Below are 22494 nucleotides of genomic sequence, written 5' to 3'. Positions count from 1 at the left end.
AATTAGCATTTAAAACAAGGCAACTTCCCTCCAGCGAAAATTTTAATGGTCTTAACCTCAATTTCAGAAAGGTACTCCAAAATTATGAAGGAAAAATAGTCGCAACAAGCACTGGTGACGAAAAAAAAAACAAGCCAGAAGACTTCATAAAGACAACTCTAAGTAAAACTTGACTGATATCTTATAAAAGTTCTTAATTAGAACACACGCTTCTTGAATCTTAAATAATAATCAAAATAATCACAATCTAATAGCCTTTTTTCCAGAACTCTCCAAAAGTTGCAAGAACGAAACAATAATCCAAAACAGATCTTGCAACACAGACATGCGGGGCAATTTCATTCGGGGACCGTACCCTAGATAAAATTTCTAAAGCCTAATTCTCGACAAACAGTACCCACTCGACTGTCATTCTCTTGTGAATTTGTATATTACCATCGTTTTTAAGTTAGCAACAAACTTTCGGAGAGAGAGCAACTGCAATCATGCAAAAATGAAGAAAAGCGTAACTTGATAAGTCAAAGAAAGCTCTAGAAAAGAGCAAAAACGGTCAAGCAAAAATTTTGCATAAAAAAGACACGTTTACAATTATTGCTCCAAACTTCGTTCGAGAGCAAATAAAAAGTATTTGAAAAAATGGACTGAAAATTTGTCCGTAAAACTTTCAAAGGCATTCTTATCGCATCAAAAATTATTTCAAAATTTCAAAGTTTTTTAAAATAATAATTAAAAGAAACCAATAAATCAAATAACAAAAGAGAAATACCAGCTACACACAAAACCCTCCTCTGACTCAAGGAACAGTATAAAAAAGAATAAAAAACTTAAAGCGTCAACCACAAAACGGCAAAAGCTCAAAATTGCTGTAAATTGCATCTTGAAACTCCTTAATTTACCGAAAGGTTCCAAGAACACACTAACTCTTTAAAATCTATGAAACCTATTAGGTTGAAAAGCGACGAGAAGCTAGAAAACTACTTTGTCGCACATGATCCGTAAAGATAATTATGTCACTAAATTTGATGTTACTTCGCTAATTCAATCACTGCTGTCCTCTGAGTTAACCGACTGGCGTGCCATTTTAGATTTTCTGGATAATAAGCTGCCTGAACGAAGTATGTCGTGTCGCAGACATTTGATTTCTTCTTGAAGCTGTTTAATATGCCGACAGGATGTGGACGAGGAACAACACATTGAAGACGTTGATGACTCTGAAGTATTCGTGGCAACGTCTCGGGAAGTGGGAGCCAGCGAGAAACTGTGACGTTCCTCCTGAGCAAAAAGTTGCCCGATTGGATCATTTCTCTCATTGACTTCCTGCATTAGAGCTTCATTTTTGTATTCGAGCTGCCGGAAACGTTCTGTGAGCCCGGCATAGGCGGTATTTGCGTCAGCAACCTGCTCGCGTAACTGGACATTTTCCTCTCGAAGGTTTTCGAGCTCGTCATTATCTGGAGGAATTGCATAAGCACTCTCGTGTGGTGAATTTGGAATCATAGACAGGCTCCCAGTCGCAGAAAGTGACCTGTTTTGAGATTTGAGAACGTCATGACAGCTGTTTGCTGCACAATCAACCACTGCAAGTGTTCTGGTTGCCAGTCGGCTTTCAGATTTTCCATCCACGCATGCCATTGCATTGCTTGCCAACTGATTCATATACCATAGAAAGCGAACTGTTTGAGAATCCATCGGCTCTGATTCGAAGTCTGCATCGTTTTCACAATTGAAAATGATGAAGTGGCGCTCTTCGCGTGCAAATCGAAGCAGATAAATACCTTTCTTGCGAGTTTTCAAATCTTGTCGAAATCTCTCTAAACTTGTATCGCCCACAACGCTCTGTAAATTTCTGCTTATTGACGAAATTGGTCCAGATAGTCCAATTACTCTGGCTGCAATGGAGTTCAAGCGTTCAAAATTGTTGACAACCCCTCTTGTAGGCATGTGAAAATAAAGAGGTCCTTCTCTTGAGCCTTCACCGGTTACTAAGTTGCACAATTCTTGTAAAGCTTGCTCTTCCAGGTGAAATTTGTCAACTGAAAACTTGTGTTCTACATCTGATGAAAATTGAATCAGTGGTATAATCTCAAAACTGAAATCGTCCATCAAAGTAGTTTCATGTTTTTCTTGAGAATTTAGGTGATTGCTTTCAATTTTTTGATCATGTATTTCCTTGTCGCCAACAACCCTTCGCTGAGTTTTAGTGTAATCTGTTGTTGCCGCACACTCTAATAGCTTTTCATCTGAGATATCCACCCCTCTCTGTTCCAGATAAATTTCGAACTGGTCACTTAATTCCTTCTTCAATGCATGATAGAGATTTTCATCAAGGCCGTCACAACTTTTTAACTCTTCCAAACATGTCATTTTGGGAACATTTTCCAGCAACCAGGCCCTAGCTTCATCCGGTACACTTATTTCAGATTCCAAAACTAAAATTATTCTCTCCATCATAATATCATATGGTCTCACGAGATTCCGCAATTGAGCAATACGTTCTTCTGGTTCCTCACCAATAATATCCACTTGAGAGGAACTTTGATCAGCAATAATATGCTGAGTTTCCTCTGGTGGCTGATGTATTTGACATTTTTCCTGTCGGTGTTCAACAGAAGTTTGATCACCAGGCCACCGCTGTTCGTTAGAGTTCAACATTTGATGTTGGTATAAATCCAAATCTGATTTGTCTTGTTGGCTCCCGTATTCAAGATAGGCAGACCGTCTTAGTTCAACTTTTTCCACTTCGGAACTGTTCTTCGCTATTACAGAGCGAATGGCTTCTACATCAGGTGCTGTAAGCTCTCGCTCTTTGTCCAACTGTTCAGATAAACAATACAACTCTACAGCAGTATCTCCTTGAGCAAATGTTTTCAATATACCAGTAAATCGTATTTTGCTCTGATCAACTCCGGCGTATTCCATTTCTTTCATCCATGTATTTCGATAGTCAAGGAATCTCTGGAAAATCTGAGTCAATTCTTGCTCCAGCTTCTTTGGGTTCTTTGAATTGTCAATCACGCTCTTACTTTGCTGTTCCATCTCTTGCAGGCTATTCCAGCGATAGAAATACTTGATGAAAATCTCGTAAGAATCTTTATTAACGTCATGTTTGGTGAGAACGGCTAAAAAGTCTTTCTTAAAGTTACTCGATTTTCCAGCTGTGTTTCGGGTTGTCATATTTCGCGATTGCTGTTTTTTTTCGCAAAAGGAGCCTGTTTGATCCCAGCCAAAGGGACCCAATCACAATCGGAAATGCTGCTGCAAGCTTTTCAAATGAAACCTAACAACCCAAAAAAAATGCACTTTTTTATACAAATGAGTCATTAATTTCGCTACCTTTTCGAGAATAGCAAAGGAAATCAATAGTTAGTGATATCTTCTGGCGCTACTTTCAACTGAGATATGTCAAAACTAACACACGCAGTTGGAGAATATTATATCTATGCAAAAACTGTAACCCTCCAGCAAATTTGGCAGTAAAAACTCATTTGTAAACTTATTATCTAACACCCCTGTACTGAAGTACTAATTTTTTTTTGATCTTCAAAAATGTAAATTTAAAGTTATAACCACAACAAAAACGTTTGGTAAAATATTTACATATTCAAAATCGCCTCGTAAATCGCAGGGAACTCAAGCTACCAACCACAGAATACAGAAGACAAAGAGGCCGGATGATAGAAATCTTCAAAATCATCAATGGAATGTACGACGAATCTGCTACGGGAAATCTAATTCAGTTTATCGAACGAAACTCGAGGAAACATGGGCAGCAACTTTCCATCAGAAGAGCACGACTGGAGCTGAGGAAAAAGTTTTTCTCAGTTGATGGACCTAAAGATTGGAACGCGTTACCAGAACACGTCGTGTCAAGTGAAAGCTTGGATATCTTCAAGACACGACTTGACAGACACTGGCAACACAGGATGTTCCGCGAATTGTCCTAGGGTAAGGGACAACACGGAGGAGCTGGTCGACAGAGGCAACAAACCTACAGACCAGAATACTCGAACTCGAACTCGAACTCGTAAATATATGAATAGTTTGGTCTTTATACTTCAGTAGAACAAATTTCTAAAGCCTCTTACTTGTCTATCTATTGGAACACGTTCAAGCAGTTTGACCATTTCGCTGCTTAGTTTTTCCTTAAATTTATTTTTAGTCTCTCTTTTCGGATTTCAATTGGCAAATTATTCCACTTCCTAGAAAAATTCCTAATCAGTGACCTGTCACTCCATTTGGAATGGCACTTATTCTTTGGATAGTACTGGAGAGTTCTGGAGTTTTTGGTCAATTCGTTTTTTTCAAAAATCCTGAATGAGTTTTTGGTTTCTCGACTGCTCTCTTTATATTGTGAGAGGTCAAAAAATTTAAGAAGACGAACGTTTTTAATGAAAAGCTCTGCTGGTAAAATTTTGTCTTTCAATAATAGATCTCTTGCACTGTCAAACTTTTTGCGCAGGTGGCAAACCTTTATTCCCCAATTTATTTGTCGATTAACTCTCTGAAGTGACATAAGCGACAGCGATTGAAAAAAATGGCACAGATCTTGAGATGGGACAAAACAAGTGATTTAAAAAGCCCGATTCTTGCTTTTAGTGGTAGAAAATGTCGTAATAAGTTAATTGAACTAATAGCATTTGCCATTTTTGTTAACGTTTTGTTTAACTGAATATCAAAATTTAGATTGTTATCAATCATTATACCTAAATAACGACAACTTTTTGGCTCCATGAAAATTCCATTATAATGAAATTGTTCAATTTTTGATTCACCATTTTTTGAAAAAACCACAATTTCTGTTTTATTTTGGTTTAAAGTTAGCATATTTTGCCTCATATAACTGTCAGTATTTTCAAATACACTGTTAATTTCGCACAAAAGATTTTTACCGGATTTGGAATGACAAACAACGCATGTTTCATCAGAAAACTGTAAAACATCTTCTCTTTTTTTCATTTTTTCTGGGAAATCGTTGATATACATTATAAAAATTAATGGTCCGAGAACTGTTCCTTGAGGTACTCCGCGATTGGTTGTCACCCAGTTCAAATATTCATTTCCGTTCTTTACGCATTGTTTTCTGTTATATAAAAACGATTCTAACATTGCAATTGATTCCGTACTAAATCCATATTTTTCAATTTTTTCGAGAAAAATTTTGTGAGATATTGAGTTTAAAACTTTGGCCAAATCCAAGAATATAATAACAACAATTTTCTTCTAACAAATTGTTCACTGATTCTGTCAACGATATTACTGTATCATTCAAAGATTTTCTTTTCAGAAACCCAAACTGATTTTTATTGATTATTTCATACTTTTCAACATGTTTTAGCATTTGTTGGAGCAAAAGTCTTTCAACAGTTTTTGCAAGAGTCGGTGTAACTGAAATTGGTTGGTAGTTTTCTGCTTCCAGTGGATCACCTTTTTGTAAACTGGAGTTACATATGCTTTTTTAAGTACATCGGGAAAAACATTTTTTGATATGCATTCGTTTATTGCAAACTCTAGATGTGTTCCAATAGACATTTTGCTACACTTGAAGGACCATGTATTAAGTAATCCAGGACCCACTGTTTTGTTTTGTGGTAATTGATCAATCACAGTAAACAGTTCTTTTCTCGTTATAGGTCTGAAAGAAAACTCAGTTTCGTCAAAATCATAGTCCGGTAGCTCAACCTTTTCTGTCTCGCCTTCGTATAAACCTAATTTAGAAAAAAATATATTATTTGTGTTAGCGATTTCTTTTTTTTTCTTTTAAAATTTCTTTTTTGAATTCTAGAAATTTCGCTATTTTTATCCTGGTGTTTTATCTTTGTTTTAATGAATTTCCACTTTTGTTTTAAATCGGGAAGACTTTCGAACAACTTCTGTGATTAATTGTGACTCGCTCTTCTAAGTAGTCTGTTTGTATGGTTTCTTATTCTTTTGTATGAGTTATATGTGTCAACGTCTCTTTTTTCCTTCCAAATATTGAAAAATCTGTGCTATTGGAAATTCTAATCTACTACTATTACAAATAGTGAAAAAAAATTCCGATTTTTTTTTGTCTTCGTTTTTGAAATAGTTCAGTCATCTTTTCCTCTGTTTCCAATGTTTAAAAACTAATTTTTGTTTATGCCTATGCTTTAATGGCAATGAAAATTGCCAGCTGTTTAATCAGAACAACTAAAAAGAACATAAGAAGAAGCGAACCGAAGCAAAACGGAATCATTAAAAAATTAACCACCAAAAAAACACGTCTTAGAAAACAGCTGTTAGATTGTCAGAAGATAGCCTCGATGGCTTCGTAGATCTGCAATCTCATAAAAAATAGTGAAAAAATAGACCAAAAAGAAAATTCATCTCTTCATTAAATACTGATACGTCATTTTTTGAATAAGTAGTAGTAGTAGTAGTAGTAGTAGTAGTAGTAGTAGTAGTAGTAGTAGTAGTAGTAGTGGTAGAAGCGAAGTCTTTAGGGATATACCACAGGTTTTCACCCTTTATGTCATTAGTGGGTACGTTTGGAATGTTGGTTACAGTTCGTGCATTGGTAGAGTATCCTCCAGGTACATAGATTGGCTTCCGCTTATGTCAGCTGCTCTTAAACAAATTTCAATTAGAGTGACACACAATGACTTTAATTCATTTACTTATATTAGAGTCATCTTAAGCCAGTCATTTTTGAGAGTGTAGGTCACGTGTGAGTGAAACTTAATCGCAATCACTATCTTCCTTCACCAATGTGCGAAGATTCTGTGTGCGCCAGTTTTTGAGGTTTTCTTCTGGATTGTCAAAACCCAATATTGACCTGATCTTTGGAAAATAGCACACGTTACTCCCTTACATAAATCTGGTCCTCATAATGATATTTCAAACTACCGTCCCATTAGTATCCTCCCTAAACTTTCCTTGTTACTCGAAAGATTATTGTTCAATTTTATTTACCCAAAAAAAGGGCATCAAATCAAACTTGAACAACATGGATATATGAAGTCACGCAGTACAATCAAACAGATGATTATATATCTTGATTCTGTTTATTCAGCTCGTGATACCAATTCTCCTGCCATTTCTATCTACCCCGACGTAAGAAAAGCTTTTGACTCTGTGTCCCATCAAAAACGTTTGTCTAAGCTTGTGAATTTTGGTTTTGACTCAGCTTTTCTCAACCTTTTTAACGCTTATCTTACGAACCGTTCTCAGTGTGTAAAAATTAACCAAAATCTTTTTTTTTGGTTTACCGGTTACTTCGGCAGGTCTTCAGGGCAGCGTGCTGGGTCCTTTGTTATTCATTATTTTCGTTAATGACATTCCTGATGATGTGACAAACAATTGTTTTTATCTTTTTGCTTATGACCTGAAAACTTTCAGCACCTCATCGTTCTCCCTTGTGCAAGAGGACCTCAATTCCTTATTAAATTGGTGTAATTTAAATGGTCTTCATTTTCACCCATCAAAATGTAAAGCTGTTAATTTTGGTGGGCATGATTATGCTAATTTTTTTCTAGGGTCGGACTACTTACCTTTCAATAAACAAATTGAAGATTTGGGTTTTATTGTGTCTAGTACGCTATCCTGGAAAGCTTACCTAAATTCAAAGCTTCTAAAGTGCAACAGAATTTTAAACTTCCTGAATCGTAATAACCCCTTTTTCAGTGTCGAGTCACAGGAAACTTTTGCTTTATAGATCCCTTGTCCTGCCTATTTTATTATACGGTGCTCTTGTTTGGTCTCCGTCCTTAACTATGCTACACCAACTTAAACGTTTCCAGTCTCAAGTCCTTCGTTGGATAATACGCTGCTCATCATATGTTTCAGGCTTGGAATCCCTTCAGTTACTTCCTGTGTGTTACAGCTTAACCAGAGATGACATTGATTTCCTTTGGAAGCTTTACAACGGGGCCGTTGACGTACAGTGTAACTTTCATTTTACAACTTTGCCAACACGATTTTGCTCGAATGAACTGTTTCGCGTCCCTACAGCACGCAAGGTCTCTTCAGAAGACAACTTTTTCATCCGAGCAACTCGAGCTGCAAACGAGTTCATGTGGTTAAAAATCATTTCATTCGAAATGCCATTAAAAACTCTGAAAAGTTCCCTCATCAATTACCTGAAATCTAGAACATCAAATTACTATGGTATGAACTGTTCGTGTTCACATTTTGTCAAATGTTATTGTGCATTTTGTCGTGCATAAGTCATACATATGTGTTTTCTTCAACCTTATCTTAAAATTAATTAAGTCTTTTACTACTACTACTACTACTACTACTACTACTACTACTACTACTACTACTACTACTACTACTACTACTACTACGACTGTTTCAACACTTTAATTCCAAATATGAAATAAAGGCACGGTTGGCAACAAATACAAACAAAACAAGAAGAGTTATTTGTTTGGTTATTCTGTGAAGTGCTGTACGACGAAATTGTTGAAGGCATTCTTTGACCCCGTTGCTGCTTTCTCCTGCAATCTGGTGAACGATACTTTGTTTCGTACACAGTCTCCTTCGATTTGACTCATCCACGTTTTCCGTTGCCCCCCAGGAGCGCTTCTAGCATGGACGTATTGATCGGGCGGGTCCCAATCGAAGGCACTGCGGGCTAATCTTCCTGGTTCCATTCACTGGATGTGTCCGTACCATTTTATCCGTTTGAGCATGATCATCGTGGATAGTTGGGGCATTCGTGATCTTGACATAATTTCTTCGTTCGTTGCTTTCTCCAGATATGACACACGTAGAATTCTCTGAAGACAACCACAGTGGAAACTCTCAAGTTTTCTCTCCATTAATTTCGAAAGAGTCCAAGTCTCTGAGCTGTACAGCACGACTGATAAAACGAGTGCTTTGTACAAATTGCACATGAGGTGCACGCTGAGCTGCTTGCTCTTCCAGAGATTTTTGAAGTTAGCAAACCGTTGTCTACCTTCTGCAAGTTTGCAATTGACTTCCTGCAGGTCTCCATGCTTGAGGCTGACATATGATCCGAGATACTTGAACGCTTCTATGTTTTCAAACTCGTTTCCGAGAACATCTTGTACTTTGCAGGAAAACACGCGTGTGGCAACTGCTTTAGGTTTGCCACAGTATCTCGATTGGTGAACTTTTCGGCCATTGACTGTTTTGAACTTTCTTTCACACTTGTCACAGGTAAGGCTCGCATCTAGTTGCTCGAACTTTGACTTGTCGACGACATTCTTTGACAAACCGGCTTTGCAGAATCTTGTTTGGTGCACTTTGCGTCCGGTAACTGTACTGAATTGCCGCTGACAATTCTGACATCTTAAAGACTCTTGGTCAGCCACCACTGACCGACTCTCATTTTCTAGCGACTCTGAATCTGCTAGCGCAGATTGTTGTTGTGAAGCTACCAACGCTGGCTTAGCCACCGCTAAGTTTTTCAATCTTAGCTTCCGGCCATCTTGTGTTTCGAACCAGCCCGCTTTCTTTTTCGTTCCCAGCAGCACCTCCGTGCTGATGGTTAGTCGTGACTGGCTAGATGTCTCTACCAGGAGTCCTAGTTTGCCTTTATGTGTTCCAGTGAGTATCTCCACGTTCTGTTGGATACTAGGCACTGCAACAACATTTGGGCTCTCGCATTTTACGCCCATATTCTTTGTTTTGGCCACATTAATCTTCAGACCAGCGGCTTCCGCAAGGGCCTCGATTCGATGTAGGTTTTCTTGCACCTCACTGTCTGAGACCCCCACGAGAGCAACATCATCAGCAAAATCTAAGTCAGCCACCAATCTCCCAATGTCTAAACCTCCATGCACCGAGTTAGCCAAAATGTAGTTGATGACAAGGCCGAATAGGATTGGGGACCACACATCACCCTGCCTAAGGCCCGTTCTGACATCACTACTACTACTACTACTACTACTACTACTACTACTACTACTACTACTACTACTACTACTACTACTACTACTACTACTACTACTACTACTACTACTACTACTACTACTGCTACTACTACTACTACTACTACTACTACTACTACTACTACTACTACTACTACTACTACTACTACTACTACTACTACTACTACTACTACGAGTCGTGGAAATGAAAAAAAAATACAGAAAATTTGGAAATTCCGTTATTGTTTGGATTATAAATTTGGATTCATGATCTTCTTCTGAGCTTCTAAAAGAAATGAAGAGGGTACAAAAATTATGCAGACATATTTAGAAAAACATATTTCAACAGCTTGAATCTAATTCAACCACATACTTGTGTAAAAAATTAAAACTAGTTCCGATGGATCTCAAGAGATGCAATGACTGTTAAAAAAACCAATTGCATCAAAAAGGATTGTAATATTGGTAAACAAGTTTTGAGTATACTTGTTGTGTAGATCACTCAAGCATCCGTTAATTGTTGCAGCATTTCTTTTATTCTAATAATCATTTGGCCTCTATATTGCAAAGGCATTGTGAGCTAAAATGTGCACTTCAGGTCAAATTTCAACTTGATTTCCGCTGCAGTAGTTGCCGTCCTCATAGAGTCAGTTTAACTTTTTCCAGTTTTTTAATACAATGCTTCATGCTTGGCGACCAGTTTGCCGGATGTTGGTCTTTCCGCAAACTGTTTGTATTGACTTTAACGGCTTCAACAAAGTATTGCCAGTTGCTTGTAGATGAAAAACGCCCATGGGTAATGCTCTCTACAATTTTAACTTATGTTGGAGTGGTGTTCATCTACGGAAACTCAGAATTGTTTTTGGTTTCTGTTATTGGTGCAACTACAAAAGATTTTCTCTGTTCGTCAAAGTAAACTGCCATATAGAAGAAAGCTAGTTAATTGTCTTCATATACTAGTTTTGTCTCAATTAGATTTTAGCGCAATTTTTTTTCAAAATTTACCATCTTACTCTATTGACAGAATTAACAAACAGATAAACTGGGGAATGCTTTATGAAAACCAAATACGATACTGCCAGCGATCTACTTCTGAAGACTAAAATTCTTCCAGCAGAGCTCCGAATAACACGGGTGTCTTTAAATAGGTTATTCAATATTCTCCAACAAACAAGAAATCGCTCTAATAAACATTTCAGATTTTTAGAAAACGTGCCTATTATTGTAAACAAACGAACCCATAACCTTTTCTTAGATCAAAAATGTAAGTCAAAATGGAGTAATGGTTCAATTGTTCGTAACTTTATTGGAAAATGGAACACACTTCCAATTACAATTAGAAAAGAAACGCCGAACACCAAATTTAAACAAAAAGTTACAGCGGAAATGTTTAAACGACACGAAAGAGTTCCAATAGACAGAAGGGTTGCAGGATTTAAACATATTTTTTATTAAATTATTTCACGAAAACCGAACCTTAGTTTGTTATAAATTAGAAAAAAATAATGTTTGATTAATAAATTTCTAACATGTAACATTAACCAAGTGGTTAGTTTAATTTACATGTTTGCAGATTAAAAAAATATATATTTTTTCCATTGTGAACTCCAAATTTTTATGCAATTTGTCTCTTAGAGAAAAGAAATTTTTGAGGTAGTATTTTACTGTGCAGATAATGTCCTCTACTTATCTTTTAAATAGTTTTCATGTCCTAGTCTTGTTTTTCAAGCGGAGTATTATCACATTGAAAACGAAATCATACATTTTTATCGCTCTTTACAAATATCTTGACCTTTTTGTGTGGAAAACTTTTGACCGCTTTTATCTTTTTTTGTGAGAAAACTCGTGTTCCAAAAGTTTTTTTTTGGTTCTGTCTTCTAACCGGATAAGAGCGTCAAAGAAGAAATGTAACTATTGGTTGATGAGAGATTTCTTTTTCAGTGTGAATGAATTTGCAACTCCTTAAAAAGCTTTGCAATGAAGATTCGCTCATAGAAATTGACTATAATTTTTATTAGAATTCTCAGAATATTTCCACTTACTGTCACCCTTAGTTTTCGAAGAAATAAATAATTCAATAGTTCGTGTTTGATATCTGTGTTTAATATGTCTCGTGTGTGACCTATCAGTGAGAAACACTTTTTCACTAAATTAAAATTGTTTCAATTTAATAAGTACTTAATTACAAGACCAACGTCCTAGCGGTAACTAAGTTTGTGGACGGGTGTGAAACCAAAGAGGCAGCGATGTGATTTCAAGAAAAATTGCAGCATTTTCACTCTGCTCATAGTTTTTTTAGTGATTGTTTATAGCAGCGGAAATCATCATGCAGACTGCTTCGCGGTATATCTTGACGTCAAAAAGTATTGAATTCTCTGCCACAATTGTTTTCCGCTTTGCAAAACTAGCATCTTTTGATTTTGTTTCTGCGCTTAATGAACTTTCCGATTCCCAAAACTGCAGAACACAAGAGGTTTAAATTTGACAACGTTTTTGTAACGAAATTACTGATGCGTCTGGTTTTCCTCAGTGTAGTACCTGGGGCCGCTTCAGTTCATCTTGATTAGTAATGGTATAGCAGAATTATCGCTAGTGTATTGTATTTTTTGCATTAAAGATTTTGTAGATACAATATTTTGTATTTCATTTTTTAGTGACCACCTCAATATTTTTTTTATCATTATTACTGTTGTTATTATTATTATTATTATTATTATTATTATTATTATTATTATTATTATTATTATTATTATTATTATTATTATTATTATTATTATTATTATTATTATTATTATTATTATTATTATTATTATTATTATTCTTATTCTTATTATTATTATTATCATTATTATTATTATTATTATTATTATTATTATTATTATTATTATTACTATTATTATTATTATTATTTATTATTATTATTATTATTATTATTAATATTATTATTATTATTATTATTATTATTATTATTATTATTATTACTATTAATATTATTATTATTATTATTATTATTATTATTATTATTATTATTACTATTATTATTATCATTGTTATCATTATCATTATTATTAGTATTTTTATTGTTATTATTATTATTAATATTATAATTATGATTTGTATTATTATCACTATAAATAATATTATTAATATTATCATTATTATTGTCATCATTATTATTATATTTATTATTATTATCACTATTATTATTTTTATTATTATTGATATTATTATTATTATTATTAATATTATTATTATCATTATTATTAATATTATTGTTATTATTATTATTATTATTATTATTATTATTATTATTAATATTATTATTATTATTATTATTAATATCATTTTTAATATTATTATTATTATTATTATTATTATTATTATTATTATTATTATTATTATTATTATTATTATTATTATTATAATTATTAGTACTATTATTATTATTACGATTATTATTATTATTATTATTATTATTATTATTATTATTATTATTCTTCTTCTTATTATTATTATTATTCTGAATATTATTATTATTATTATTATTATTATTATTTTTATTGGTTTAAGCGCACCATTATAAATCTCAACAGTGCTAGAAAATTAAAAAAAAATACAAGCTTTGAGTTTTCGCCTGAATAAAAATTCAGAGGTTATAAATTTCAAATCAAATCAAATGAAAGTTTACTCCGTCCAACAGCGACAGCATGCGAGAATAAGCGTCTTCCAAAAATAGAGCGAAATTTGGGAACAAGTAATTTGTAAAAAAAAATTGAGACCTTGTAACCATCGTTTTTCGTTTCTTTAGTTCCAATAAATAAAGTGGGAGTTTGCCAAGCTGGTGTGCACAGCGAAGCCCATACAATTGGATTTTGATCACAAGGCATTGCCTAATTGGCAACCAGTGTTGCTGCTTCAGATACGACGAGGATGGTGTTGAAGGTGACAATCGAAAAATCAAACGCGCGGCAAAGTTCTTTATTCGCTGAAGTTTTGCTAATAAAATGTTTGGCAGACCATAATAAAGAGAATTAAAGTAGTCCACTCGTGATAACAGTAAAACTGTAATTAACACAATTAGGACTGCTGTTTTAACTAGATCGCGAATTGACAACTGCTAATAAAACGTTTGGCAGACCATAATAAGGAGAATTAAAGTAGTCCACACGTGATAACACCAAAACTCTAATTAACTCAATTAGGTTTGATGTTTTAACTAGATCACGAATTGACAACACTTTACGAAGATAAAAAAATGAATTCAAAAAACGAATTTGACTTGTCGTTGCAGAGTAAGTTGACAATCAAAATAACAACTTAGAACTTTTACCTCTTCAGTGTAGTCACCATCTTCCGGCAGACGTAAAAGACCATGTTTAACAGTTTTACATTTCCGAACAATTATGTACTCACTCTTATCCGCATTCAATTTCCATTTTGCATTGCTGAACCAACGTTGAATCGAGGTCAAATTATCATTAAATATGCATAGACTGAGGGTCAAACGGAATACAAAACAAAGAACGGTATCATCAGCGTAAACATGATACCTTATTCCCAGTTTTTTCTTCTGTCAGCTTATCTTCTAAAGGCAGCATGTAACAGGAAAAAAGTACAGGACCAAGAACCGGCCCATGTGGCACACCGTCTTAACTTTAACATCATCAGAAAGGCATTCAATTATGATGACTTGTTGCAAGCGATTTGAAAGGCAATTCTTATTAAACAGTAACACCACCGATTGCAAACCAGTCCTTTTCGCTAATATCTCAAATAAAACTGATGATCAATAATATCAAACGCTGCTGGCAATTCCAACCCAATATACATCAAGGAGTGCGACTCGTCTAGATAGCAAAGAAGATTATTAAAGACTTTAAGAAAAGTTGTTTTTGTTGAATGCATGCAACGAATAGTACTCTGATACTTGCTCATAAGATTATTGGACTCCAGATACAAATTAATTTGCTCAAATACAACTCATCAATATCTTTTGACAGGAATCTTAGATTTTTCAAAGGGCGATAACTCAACAACAACTCAGGATCAAGGTTAGACTTCTTTATGAGCGGCCTCACGACTCCTATATTGAATTGATTTGGGAAGTATCCTGTCTGGAAAGTTAAATTAATTAACGCAATGATTATTACTGTTATTATTATTATTATTATTATTATTATTATTATTATTATTATTATTATTATTATTATTATTATTATTATTATTATTATTATTATTATTATTATTATTATTCTTATTCTTATTATTATTATTATCATTATCAATATTATTATTATTATTATTATTATTATTATTATTATTATTATTATTATTATTATTATTATCAATATTATTATTATTATTATTATTATTATTATTATTATTATTATTATTATTATTATTATTATTATTATTATTATTATTATTATTATTATTATTATTATTATTATTATTAGTACTATTATTATGATTATGATTATTATTATTATTATTATTATTATTATTATTATTATTATTATTATTCTGAATATTATTATTATTATTATTATTATTATTGGTTTAAGCGCACCATTATAAATCTCAACAGTGCTAGAAAATTAAAAAAAAATACAAGCTTTGAGTTTTCGCCTGAATAAAAATTCAGAGGTTTTAAATTTCAAATCAAATCAAATGAAAGTTTACTCCGTTCAACAGCGACAGCATGCGAGAACAAGCGTCTTCCAAAAATAGAGCGAAATTTGGGAACAAGTAATTTGTAAAAAAAAATTGAGACCTTGTAACCATCGTTTTTCGTTTCTTTAGTTCCAATAAATAAAGTGGGAGTTTGCCAAGCTGGTGTGCACAGCGAAGCCCATACAATTGGATTTTGATCACAAGGCATTGCCTAATTGGCAACCAGTGTAGCTGCTTCAGATACGACGAGGATGGTGTTGAAGGTGACAATAGAAAAATCAAACGCGCGGCAGAGTTCTTTATTCGCTGAAATTTTGCTAATAAAACGTTTGGCAGACCATAATAAAGAGAATTAAAGTAGTCCACTCGTGATAACAGTAAACTGTAATTAACACAATTAGGACTGCTGTTTTAACTAGATCGCGAATTGACAACTGCTAATAAAACGTTTGGCAGACCATAATAAGGAGAATTAAAGTAGTCCACACGTGATAACACTAAAACTCTAATTAACTCAATTAGGACTGATGTTTTAACTAGATCATGAATTGACAACACTTTACGAAGATAAAAAAATGAATTCAAAAAACGAATTTGACTTGTCGTTGCAGAGTAAGTTGACAATCAAAATAACAGCTTAGAATTTTTACCTCTTCAGTGTAGTCACCATCTTCCGGCAGACGTAAAAGACCATGTTTAACAATTTTACATTTCCGAACAATCATGTACTCACTCTTATCCGCATTCAATTTCAATTTTGCATTGCTGAACCAACGTTGAATCGAGGTCAAATTATCATTAAACATGCATAGACTGAGGGTCAAACGGAATACAAAACAAAGAACGGTATCATCAGCGTAAACATGATACCTTATTCCCAGTTCTTTCTTCTTTCAGCTTATCTTCTAAAGGCAGCATGCAACAGGAAAAAAGTACAGGACCAAAAACCGGCCCATGTGGCACACCGTCTTAACTTTAACATCATCAGAAAGGTTGTCAATTATGATAACTTGTTGCAGGCGATGCCAAGGACAATTCTTAATAAACAGTAACACCACCGATTGCAAACCAGTCATTTTCGCTAATATCTCAAATAAAACTGATGATCAATAATATCGAACGCTGCTGACAATTCCAACCCAATATACATCAAGGAGTGCGACTCGTCTAGATAGCAAAGAAGATCATTAAAGTCTTTAAGCAAAGTTGTTTTTCTTGAATGCAAGCAATGAATAGTACTCTGATACTTGCTCATAAGATTATTGGACTCCAGATGCAAATTAATTCGCTCAACTACAACTCATCAATATCTTTTGACAGGAATCTTAGATTTTCAAAGGGCGATAACTCGACAACAACTCAGGATCAAGGTTAGACTTCTTTATGAGCGGCCTCACGACTCCTATATTGAATTGATTTGGGAAGTATCCTGTCTGGAAAGTTAAAATAATTAACGCAATGAATTAGTCCGGAGAATTTGTCAAAACAATTTTACATAACTTCGATGGCATTACATCACACGGTGCCGTACTGTTCGAAATTTTTAGTAGATTTAATTGCAATTTGCTCAGGGTGAAAATTTGAAACACTCTCCAGTGTTGTTGTATGTGAATCAATCAATTCTAGAGCATTCGTTGGAGGTAGTGAAACTAATACGGCTTCTATTTTCTTAGCAAAAATATATTTAAACTTATTTGCTAGACATTCAGGCTCCCTCAGTGAGTGCGGCAGGCCCACATTTTTTTCCCCAAGAGTTGCTGCAGCATAGAATACCTAACATGCTAATTTTGATTAGCGACAAATTTTTCGATGTATTTATTTTTCTTTTTGGTAACCTCAAAATACTCCAAAACTGCATTGAGAAACCGACTTTTGGCTTGCGAATTACCATTCTTTCGGAAAGCTTTCTCAAATTTTCTTCTCAATTTTTTCATCGTTCTTATCTCATCGTCAAAGAAAGAGCACGTATGATTTCTCACATATTTAGTGTTCAGAAGATGATTCTAATCAACCTAGCTGATTTCGTTCGTTAAAACACTGCTCCAAATATTTTCAGGATTATTACTGCAGAACACAAGAGGTTTAAATTTGACAAAATTTTTTAAACAAAATTATTGATGCGTCTCGTTTTCCTCAGTGTAGTATCTTGGGCCGCTTCAGTTCATCTTGATTAGTAGTGGTATAGCAGAATTATTGCTAGTGTATTGTGTTTTTTTGCATTAAAGATTTTTTTTTTGATACAATATTTTGTATTTCATTTTTCAGTGACCATCTCAGTATTTTTTATTATTATTATTGTTATTACTATTATTATTATTATTGTTGTTATTATTATTATTATTAATATTATTATTATTATCATTATTATTATTATTATTATTATTATTATTATTATTATCATTATTATTATTGTTATCATCATTATTATTATTATTATTTTTTTTGTTATTGTTATTATTAATATTATAATTATGATTTGTATTATTATCATTATGAATAATATTATTAATATTATAATTATTATTGTCATCATTATTATAATTAATTATTATTATTATTATTATTATTATTATTATTTTTATTTTTATTATTATTAATAATATTATTATTATTTTTATTATTATTATTTTTATTATTATTATTATTATTATTATTATTATTATAAGTACTATTATTATTATTATTATTATTATTATTATTATTATTATTATTATTATTATTATTATTATTATTATTATCATTATTAGTATTATTATTATTATTATTATTATTATTATTATTAATATTATTATTATTATTTTTATTATTATTATTATTATTATTATTATTATTATTATTATTTTTATTATTATTTTTTTATTGGTTTAAGCGCACCATTATAAATCTCAACAGTGCAAGAAAAATTAAAAAAATACAAGCTTTGAGTTTTCGCCTGAATAAAAATTCAGAGGTTATAAATTTCAAATCAAATCAAATTAAAGTTTATTCCGTTCAACAGCGACAGCATGCGAGAACAAACATAGAGCAAATTTGGGAACAAGTAAATTGTAAAAAAAAATTGAGACCTTGTAACCATCGTTTTTCGTTTCTTTAGTTCCAATAAATAAAGTGGGAGTTTGGCAGGCTGATGTGCAAAGCGATGCCCATACAATTGGATTTTGATCACAAGGCATTGCCTAATTGGCAACCAGTGTAGCTGCTTCAGATACGACGAGGATGGTATTGAAGGTGACAATAGAAAAATCAAACGCGCGGCAGAGTTCTTTTTTCGCTGAAATTTAGCTAATAAAACGGTTGGCAGACCATAATAAAGAGAATTAAAGTAGTCCACACGTGATAACACTAAAACTCTAATTAACTCAATTAGGACTGATGTTTTAACTAGATCACAAATTGACAACTGCTAATAAAACGTTTGGCAGACCATAATAAAGAGAATTAATTTAGTCCACACGTGATAACACTAAAACTCTAATTAACTCAATTAGGACTGATGTTTTAACTAGATCACGAATTGACAACACTTTACGAAGATAAAAATATGAATTCAAAAAACGAATTTGACTTGTCGTTGCAGAGTAAGTTGACAATCAAAATAACAGCTTAGAGTTTTTAGCTCTTCAGTGTAGTCACCATCTTCCGGCAGAGGTAAAAGACCATGTTTAACAGTTTTACATTTCCGAACAATCATGTACTCACTCTTATCCGCATTCAATTTCAATTTTGCATTGCTGAACCAACGTTGAATCGAGGTCAAATTATCATTAAACATGCATAGACTGAGGGTCAAACGGAATACAAAACAAAGAACGGTATCATCAGCGTAAACATGATACCTTATTCCCAGTTCTTTCTTCTTTCAGCTTATCTTCTAAAGGCGGCATGTAACAGGAAAAAAGTACAGGACCAAGAAGCGGCCCATGTGGCACACCGTCTTAACTTTAACATCATCACAAATTATGATGACTTGTTGCGAGCGATTTGAAAGGCAATTCTTATTAAACAGTAACACCACCGATTGCAAACCAGTCCTTTTCGCTAATATCTCAAATAAAACTGATGATCAATAATATCAAACGCTGCTGACAATTCCAACCCAATATACATCAAGGAGTGCGACTCGTCTAGATAGCAAAGAAGATTATTAAAGACTTTAAGCAAAATTGTTTTTGTTGAATGCAAGCAACGAATAGTACTCTGATACTTGCTCATAAGATTATTGGACTCCAGAAACAAATTAATTTGCTCAAATACAACTCATCAATATCTTTTGAAAGGAATCTTAGATTTTTCAAAGGGCGATAACTCAACAACAACTCAGGATCAACGTTAGACTTCTTTATGAGCGGCCTCACGACTCCTATATTGAATTGATTTGGGAAGTATCCTGTCTGGAAAGTTAAATTAATTAACGCAATGAAGTAGTCCGGAGAATTTTTCAAAACAATTTTACATAACCTCGTTGACATTACATCACTTGGTGCCGTACTGTTCGAAATTTTTGGTAGATTTAATTGGGTGAAAACTTGAAAAACTCTCCAGTGTTGTTGTATGTGAATCAAGCAATTCTACAGCATTCGTTGGAGGTAGTGAAACTAATACGGCTTCTATTTTCTTAGCAAAAATATATTTAAACTTATTTGCTAGACATTCAGGCTCCCTCAGTTAGAGCGGCAGGCTCACATTATTTTTTCTCAAGAGTTGCTGCAGCATAGAATACCTAACATGCTAATTTTGATTAGCGACAAATTTTTCGATGTATTTATTTTTCGTTTTGGTAAGCAGCTCAAAATACTCCAAAACTGCGTTGAGAAACCGACTTTTGGCTTGCGAATTACCATTCTTTCGGAAAGCTTTCTCAAACTTTCTTCTCATTTTTTTCTCATCTTCAAAGAAAGGGCACGTATGATTTCTCACATACCGATTTTTGGCTTGCGAATTACCATTCTTTCGGAAAGCTTTCTCAAACTTTCTTCTCATTTTTTTCTCATCTTCAAAGAAAGGGCACGTATGATTTCTCACATACCGACTTTTGGCTTGCGAATTACCATTCTTTCGGAAAGCTTTCTCAAACTTTCTTCTCATTTTTTTCTCATCGTCAAAGAAAGGGCACGTATGATTTCTCACATATTTAGTCTTCAGAGGATGATTCTAATCAACCTAGCTGATTTCGTTCGTTAAAAAACTGTTCCAAATATTTTCAGGATTATTTCTGCCGAACGGAGCAACAATACTTTCTACAAACTTTGCAGTTTTCTACACGAGGCTTTCTTTACAGCGCTAAAATCTCGTGCTTTTGCATAACTCCATGATCAGAGCTGGTAACGAAACCTACAGGAGGTTCTGACACTTCAACCTCGTCGGATGTAAAAACCTGGTCTAAAATACCACCACTTTTGTGAGTAGGCGCGGTAACTTGCTGTTGCAAACAAAATTCATCCAAAAAAGAAATCCAGTTTCTTGACGCATCATTTGATAGCAGCATAGAAATATTGATATCGCCTACAATACGTAAATTTTTGAACAACCGCACTTTTTAGTGGCATATCCGGCATTCAAAGATTGAGTATTCAGTCAGATTTAGTAAGATTCTGACATTTTGTCAGTTTGATTGCAGTTCAATGAATAAGATTTTTGCACCAAAAATGGGAATTAGCTGGACAAGACAACTATGCTTAGGTCAATCTCAACGTCTGAGAACTCAAACACGTAGACTGCATGGGGACTTAGTAATTGTATTTATTATGGTTTTTGAATGGAGCCAACGTGTGAATTAGTGCATGAAGAAGGCATCAAGAGATTTTGAAATGAAGGATTCCAATGTGATTATATGTCTCAAGACGCGAGTTTTTATATTTGTCACCTGTCTTATCAGTATGCTTCTCCTGTAATATGCTTCTCGGACACGTCAAGCCTCTGAAGTGCCTAAGCGATAATTTGAAAAGTGCCAATTTCATTGTCCGGAGTGGGTTCTCTGTACCGGCCAGAGCACTTATGTTGAATGCATCAAGCGCCTAAATGTTTTGTTATTTTGTTTGCGTCTAGCACGAACAGATCTTATAGTCCGTTCTAATTTAGTTGATGGAGTTATGGCTTGTTATTTGCTATTGCATCTGTGTCATCCCGAAGTAGGACTCATCAAAAAGGCCACCAAAATGGATGAACAATTCAGCTATCAATTGCAACGTGGTGTCTTCCATTCACAAGGATACTTAACACAGTTTGACATAACGAGAGAGATTTATTTCGGAAACATTAGTTTTTTTATAAGACTTGCCTCCTTTGACGTCAAAAACTCATGGCTTTTCAGACAAAACATTGTTCCCACATTAGCACCTTGAGAGCATTTTTTGTTGCATCTATCTGTGCAAATATGCCATTCCTTTAGTTTGTATGCTTTATGAATTTTTCTAAACGGAATTGAGGGTTTTAGTAACTCTAAATAGACATTGGAAAACAGTTCTAAAATAAGGCCAAAAGATTTCTAGTAAAGGTGCGAAACTGTCGGAAATTCTTCCAAACATCAATAAATAACGGGTAAAGGGGGGGGGGGGAAGAACACCTGAAAAAACACCGGGCAAAAAATACAATCTAAGCAAAAAAGAACTACTACCAGAAGCTTCGTTGACCAAATATTTTTGGCATTGACCGAATGTTTTTGGTTATCTCTTTTTACTCCCTTCCACTCTGAGATCAATGCACGAAGAAGAGACGGAGTCTTAGTCTTCCTGTTGTTTGCTTTTAGTCATTAGATTATTATAAACAGATTTCATCACCTGCCCCATTGACTTTTTATGTGAAATTTTTCTTGCAGTAATAGTTTCATATTTCTTTTGCTCTAAACAATGACACAACAGTCGGACCCTTGCAAGTGCAGTGTATGCAAACGGAACATCAAAGACAATGATAAATCGGAAATATCATGCGAGAAGTGTGAGCTTTGGTTCCATGGTCCATGTGTATC

General features: G+C 33.7%; 1 protein-coding gene across 1 annotated transcript in view; it reads right to left on the bottom strand.

Annotated features, from left to right (window-relative positions):
- Positions 1-849: 849 nt before the first annotated feature.
- Positions 850-22494, bottom strand: part of LOC142351207 (uncharacterized) — a 46517-nt gene continuing 24872 nt past the window's right edge. The window contains exon 2 of the mRNA XM_075403336.1: positions 850-3277. Coding sequence (XP_075259451.1) covers positions 1039-3174 — 2136 coding nt within the window. The 5' untranslated portion in view covers positions 3175-3277 and the 3' untranslated portion in view covers positions 850-1038. The remainder of the gene's footprint in view (positions 3278-22494) is intronic.

The sequence above is a fragment of the Convolutriloba macropyga genome, chromosome 12 (assembly GCF_964194025.1).
Source record: "Convolutriloba macropyga chromosome 12, txConMacr16.3, whole genome shotgun sequence".
NCBI classification, from domain to species: Eukaryota; Metazoa; Xenacoelomorpha; order Acoela; family Convolutidae; genus Convolutriloba; species Convolutriloba macropyga.
The sequence above is the reverse complement of the archived record's forward strand: the minus strand, read 5'-3'. Positions and strand labels throughout refer to the sequence as shown.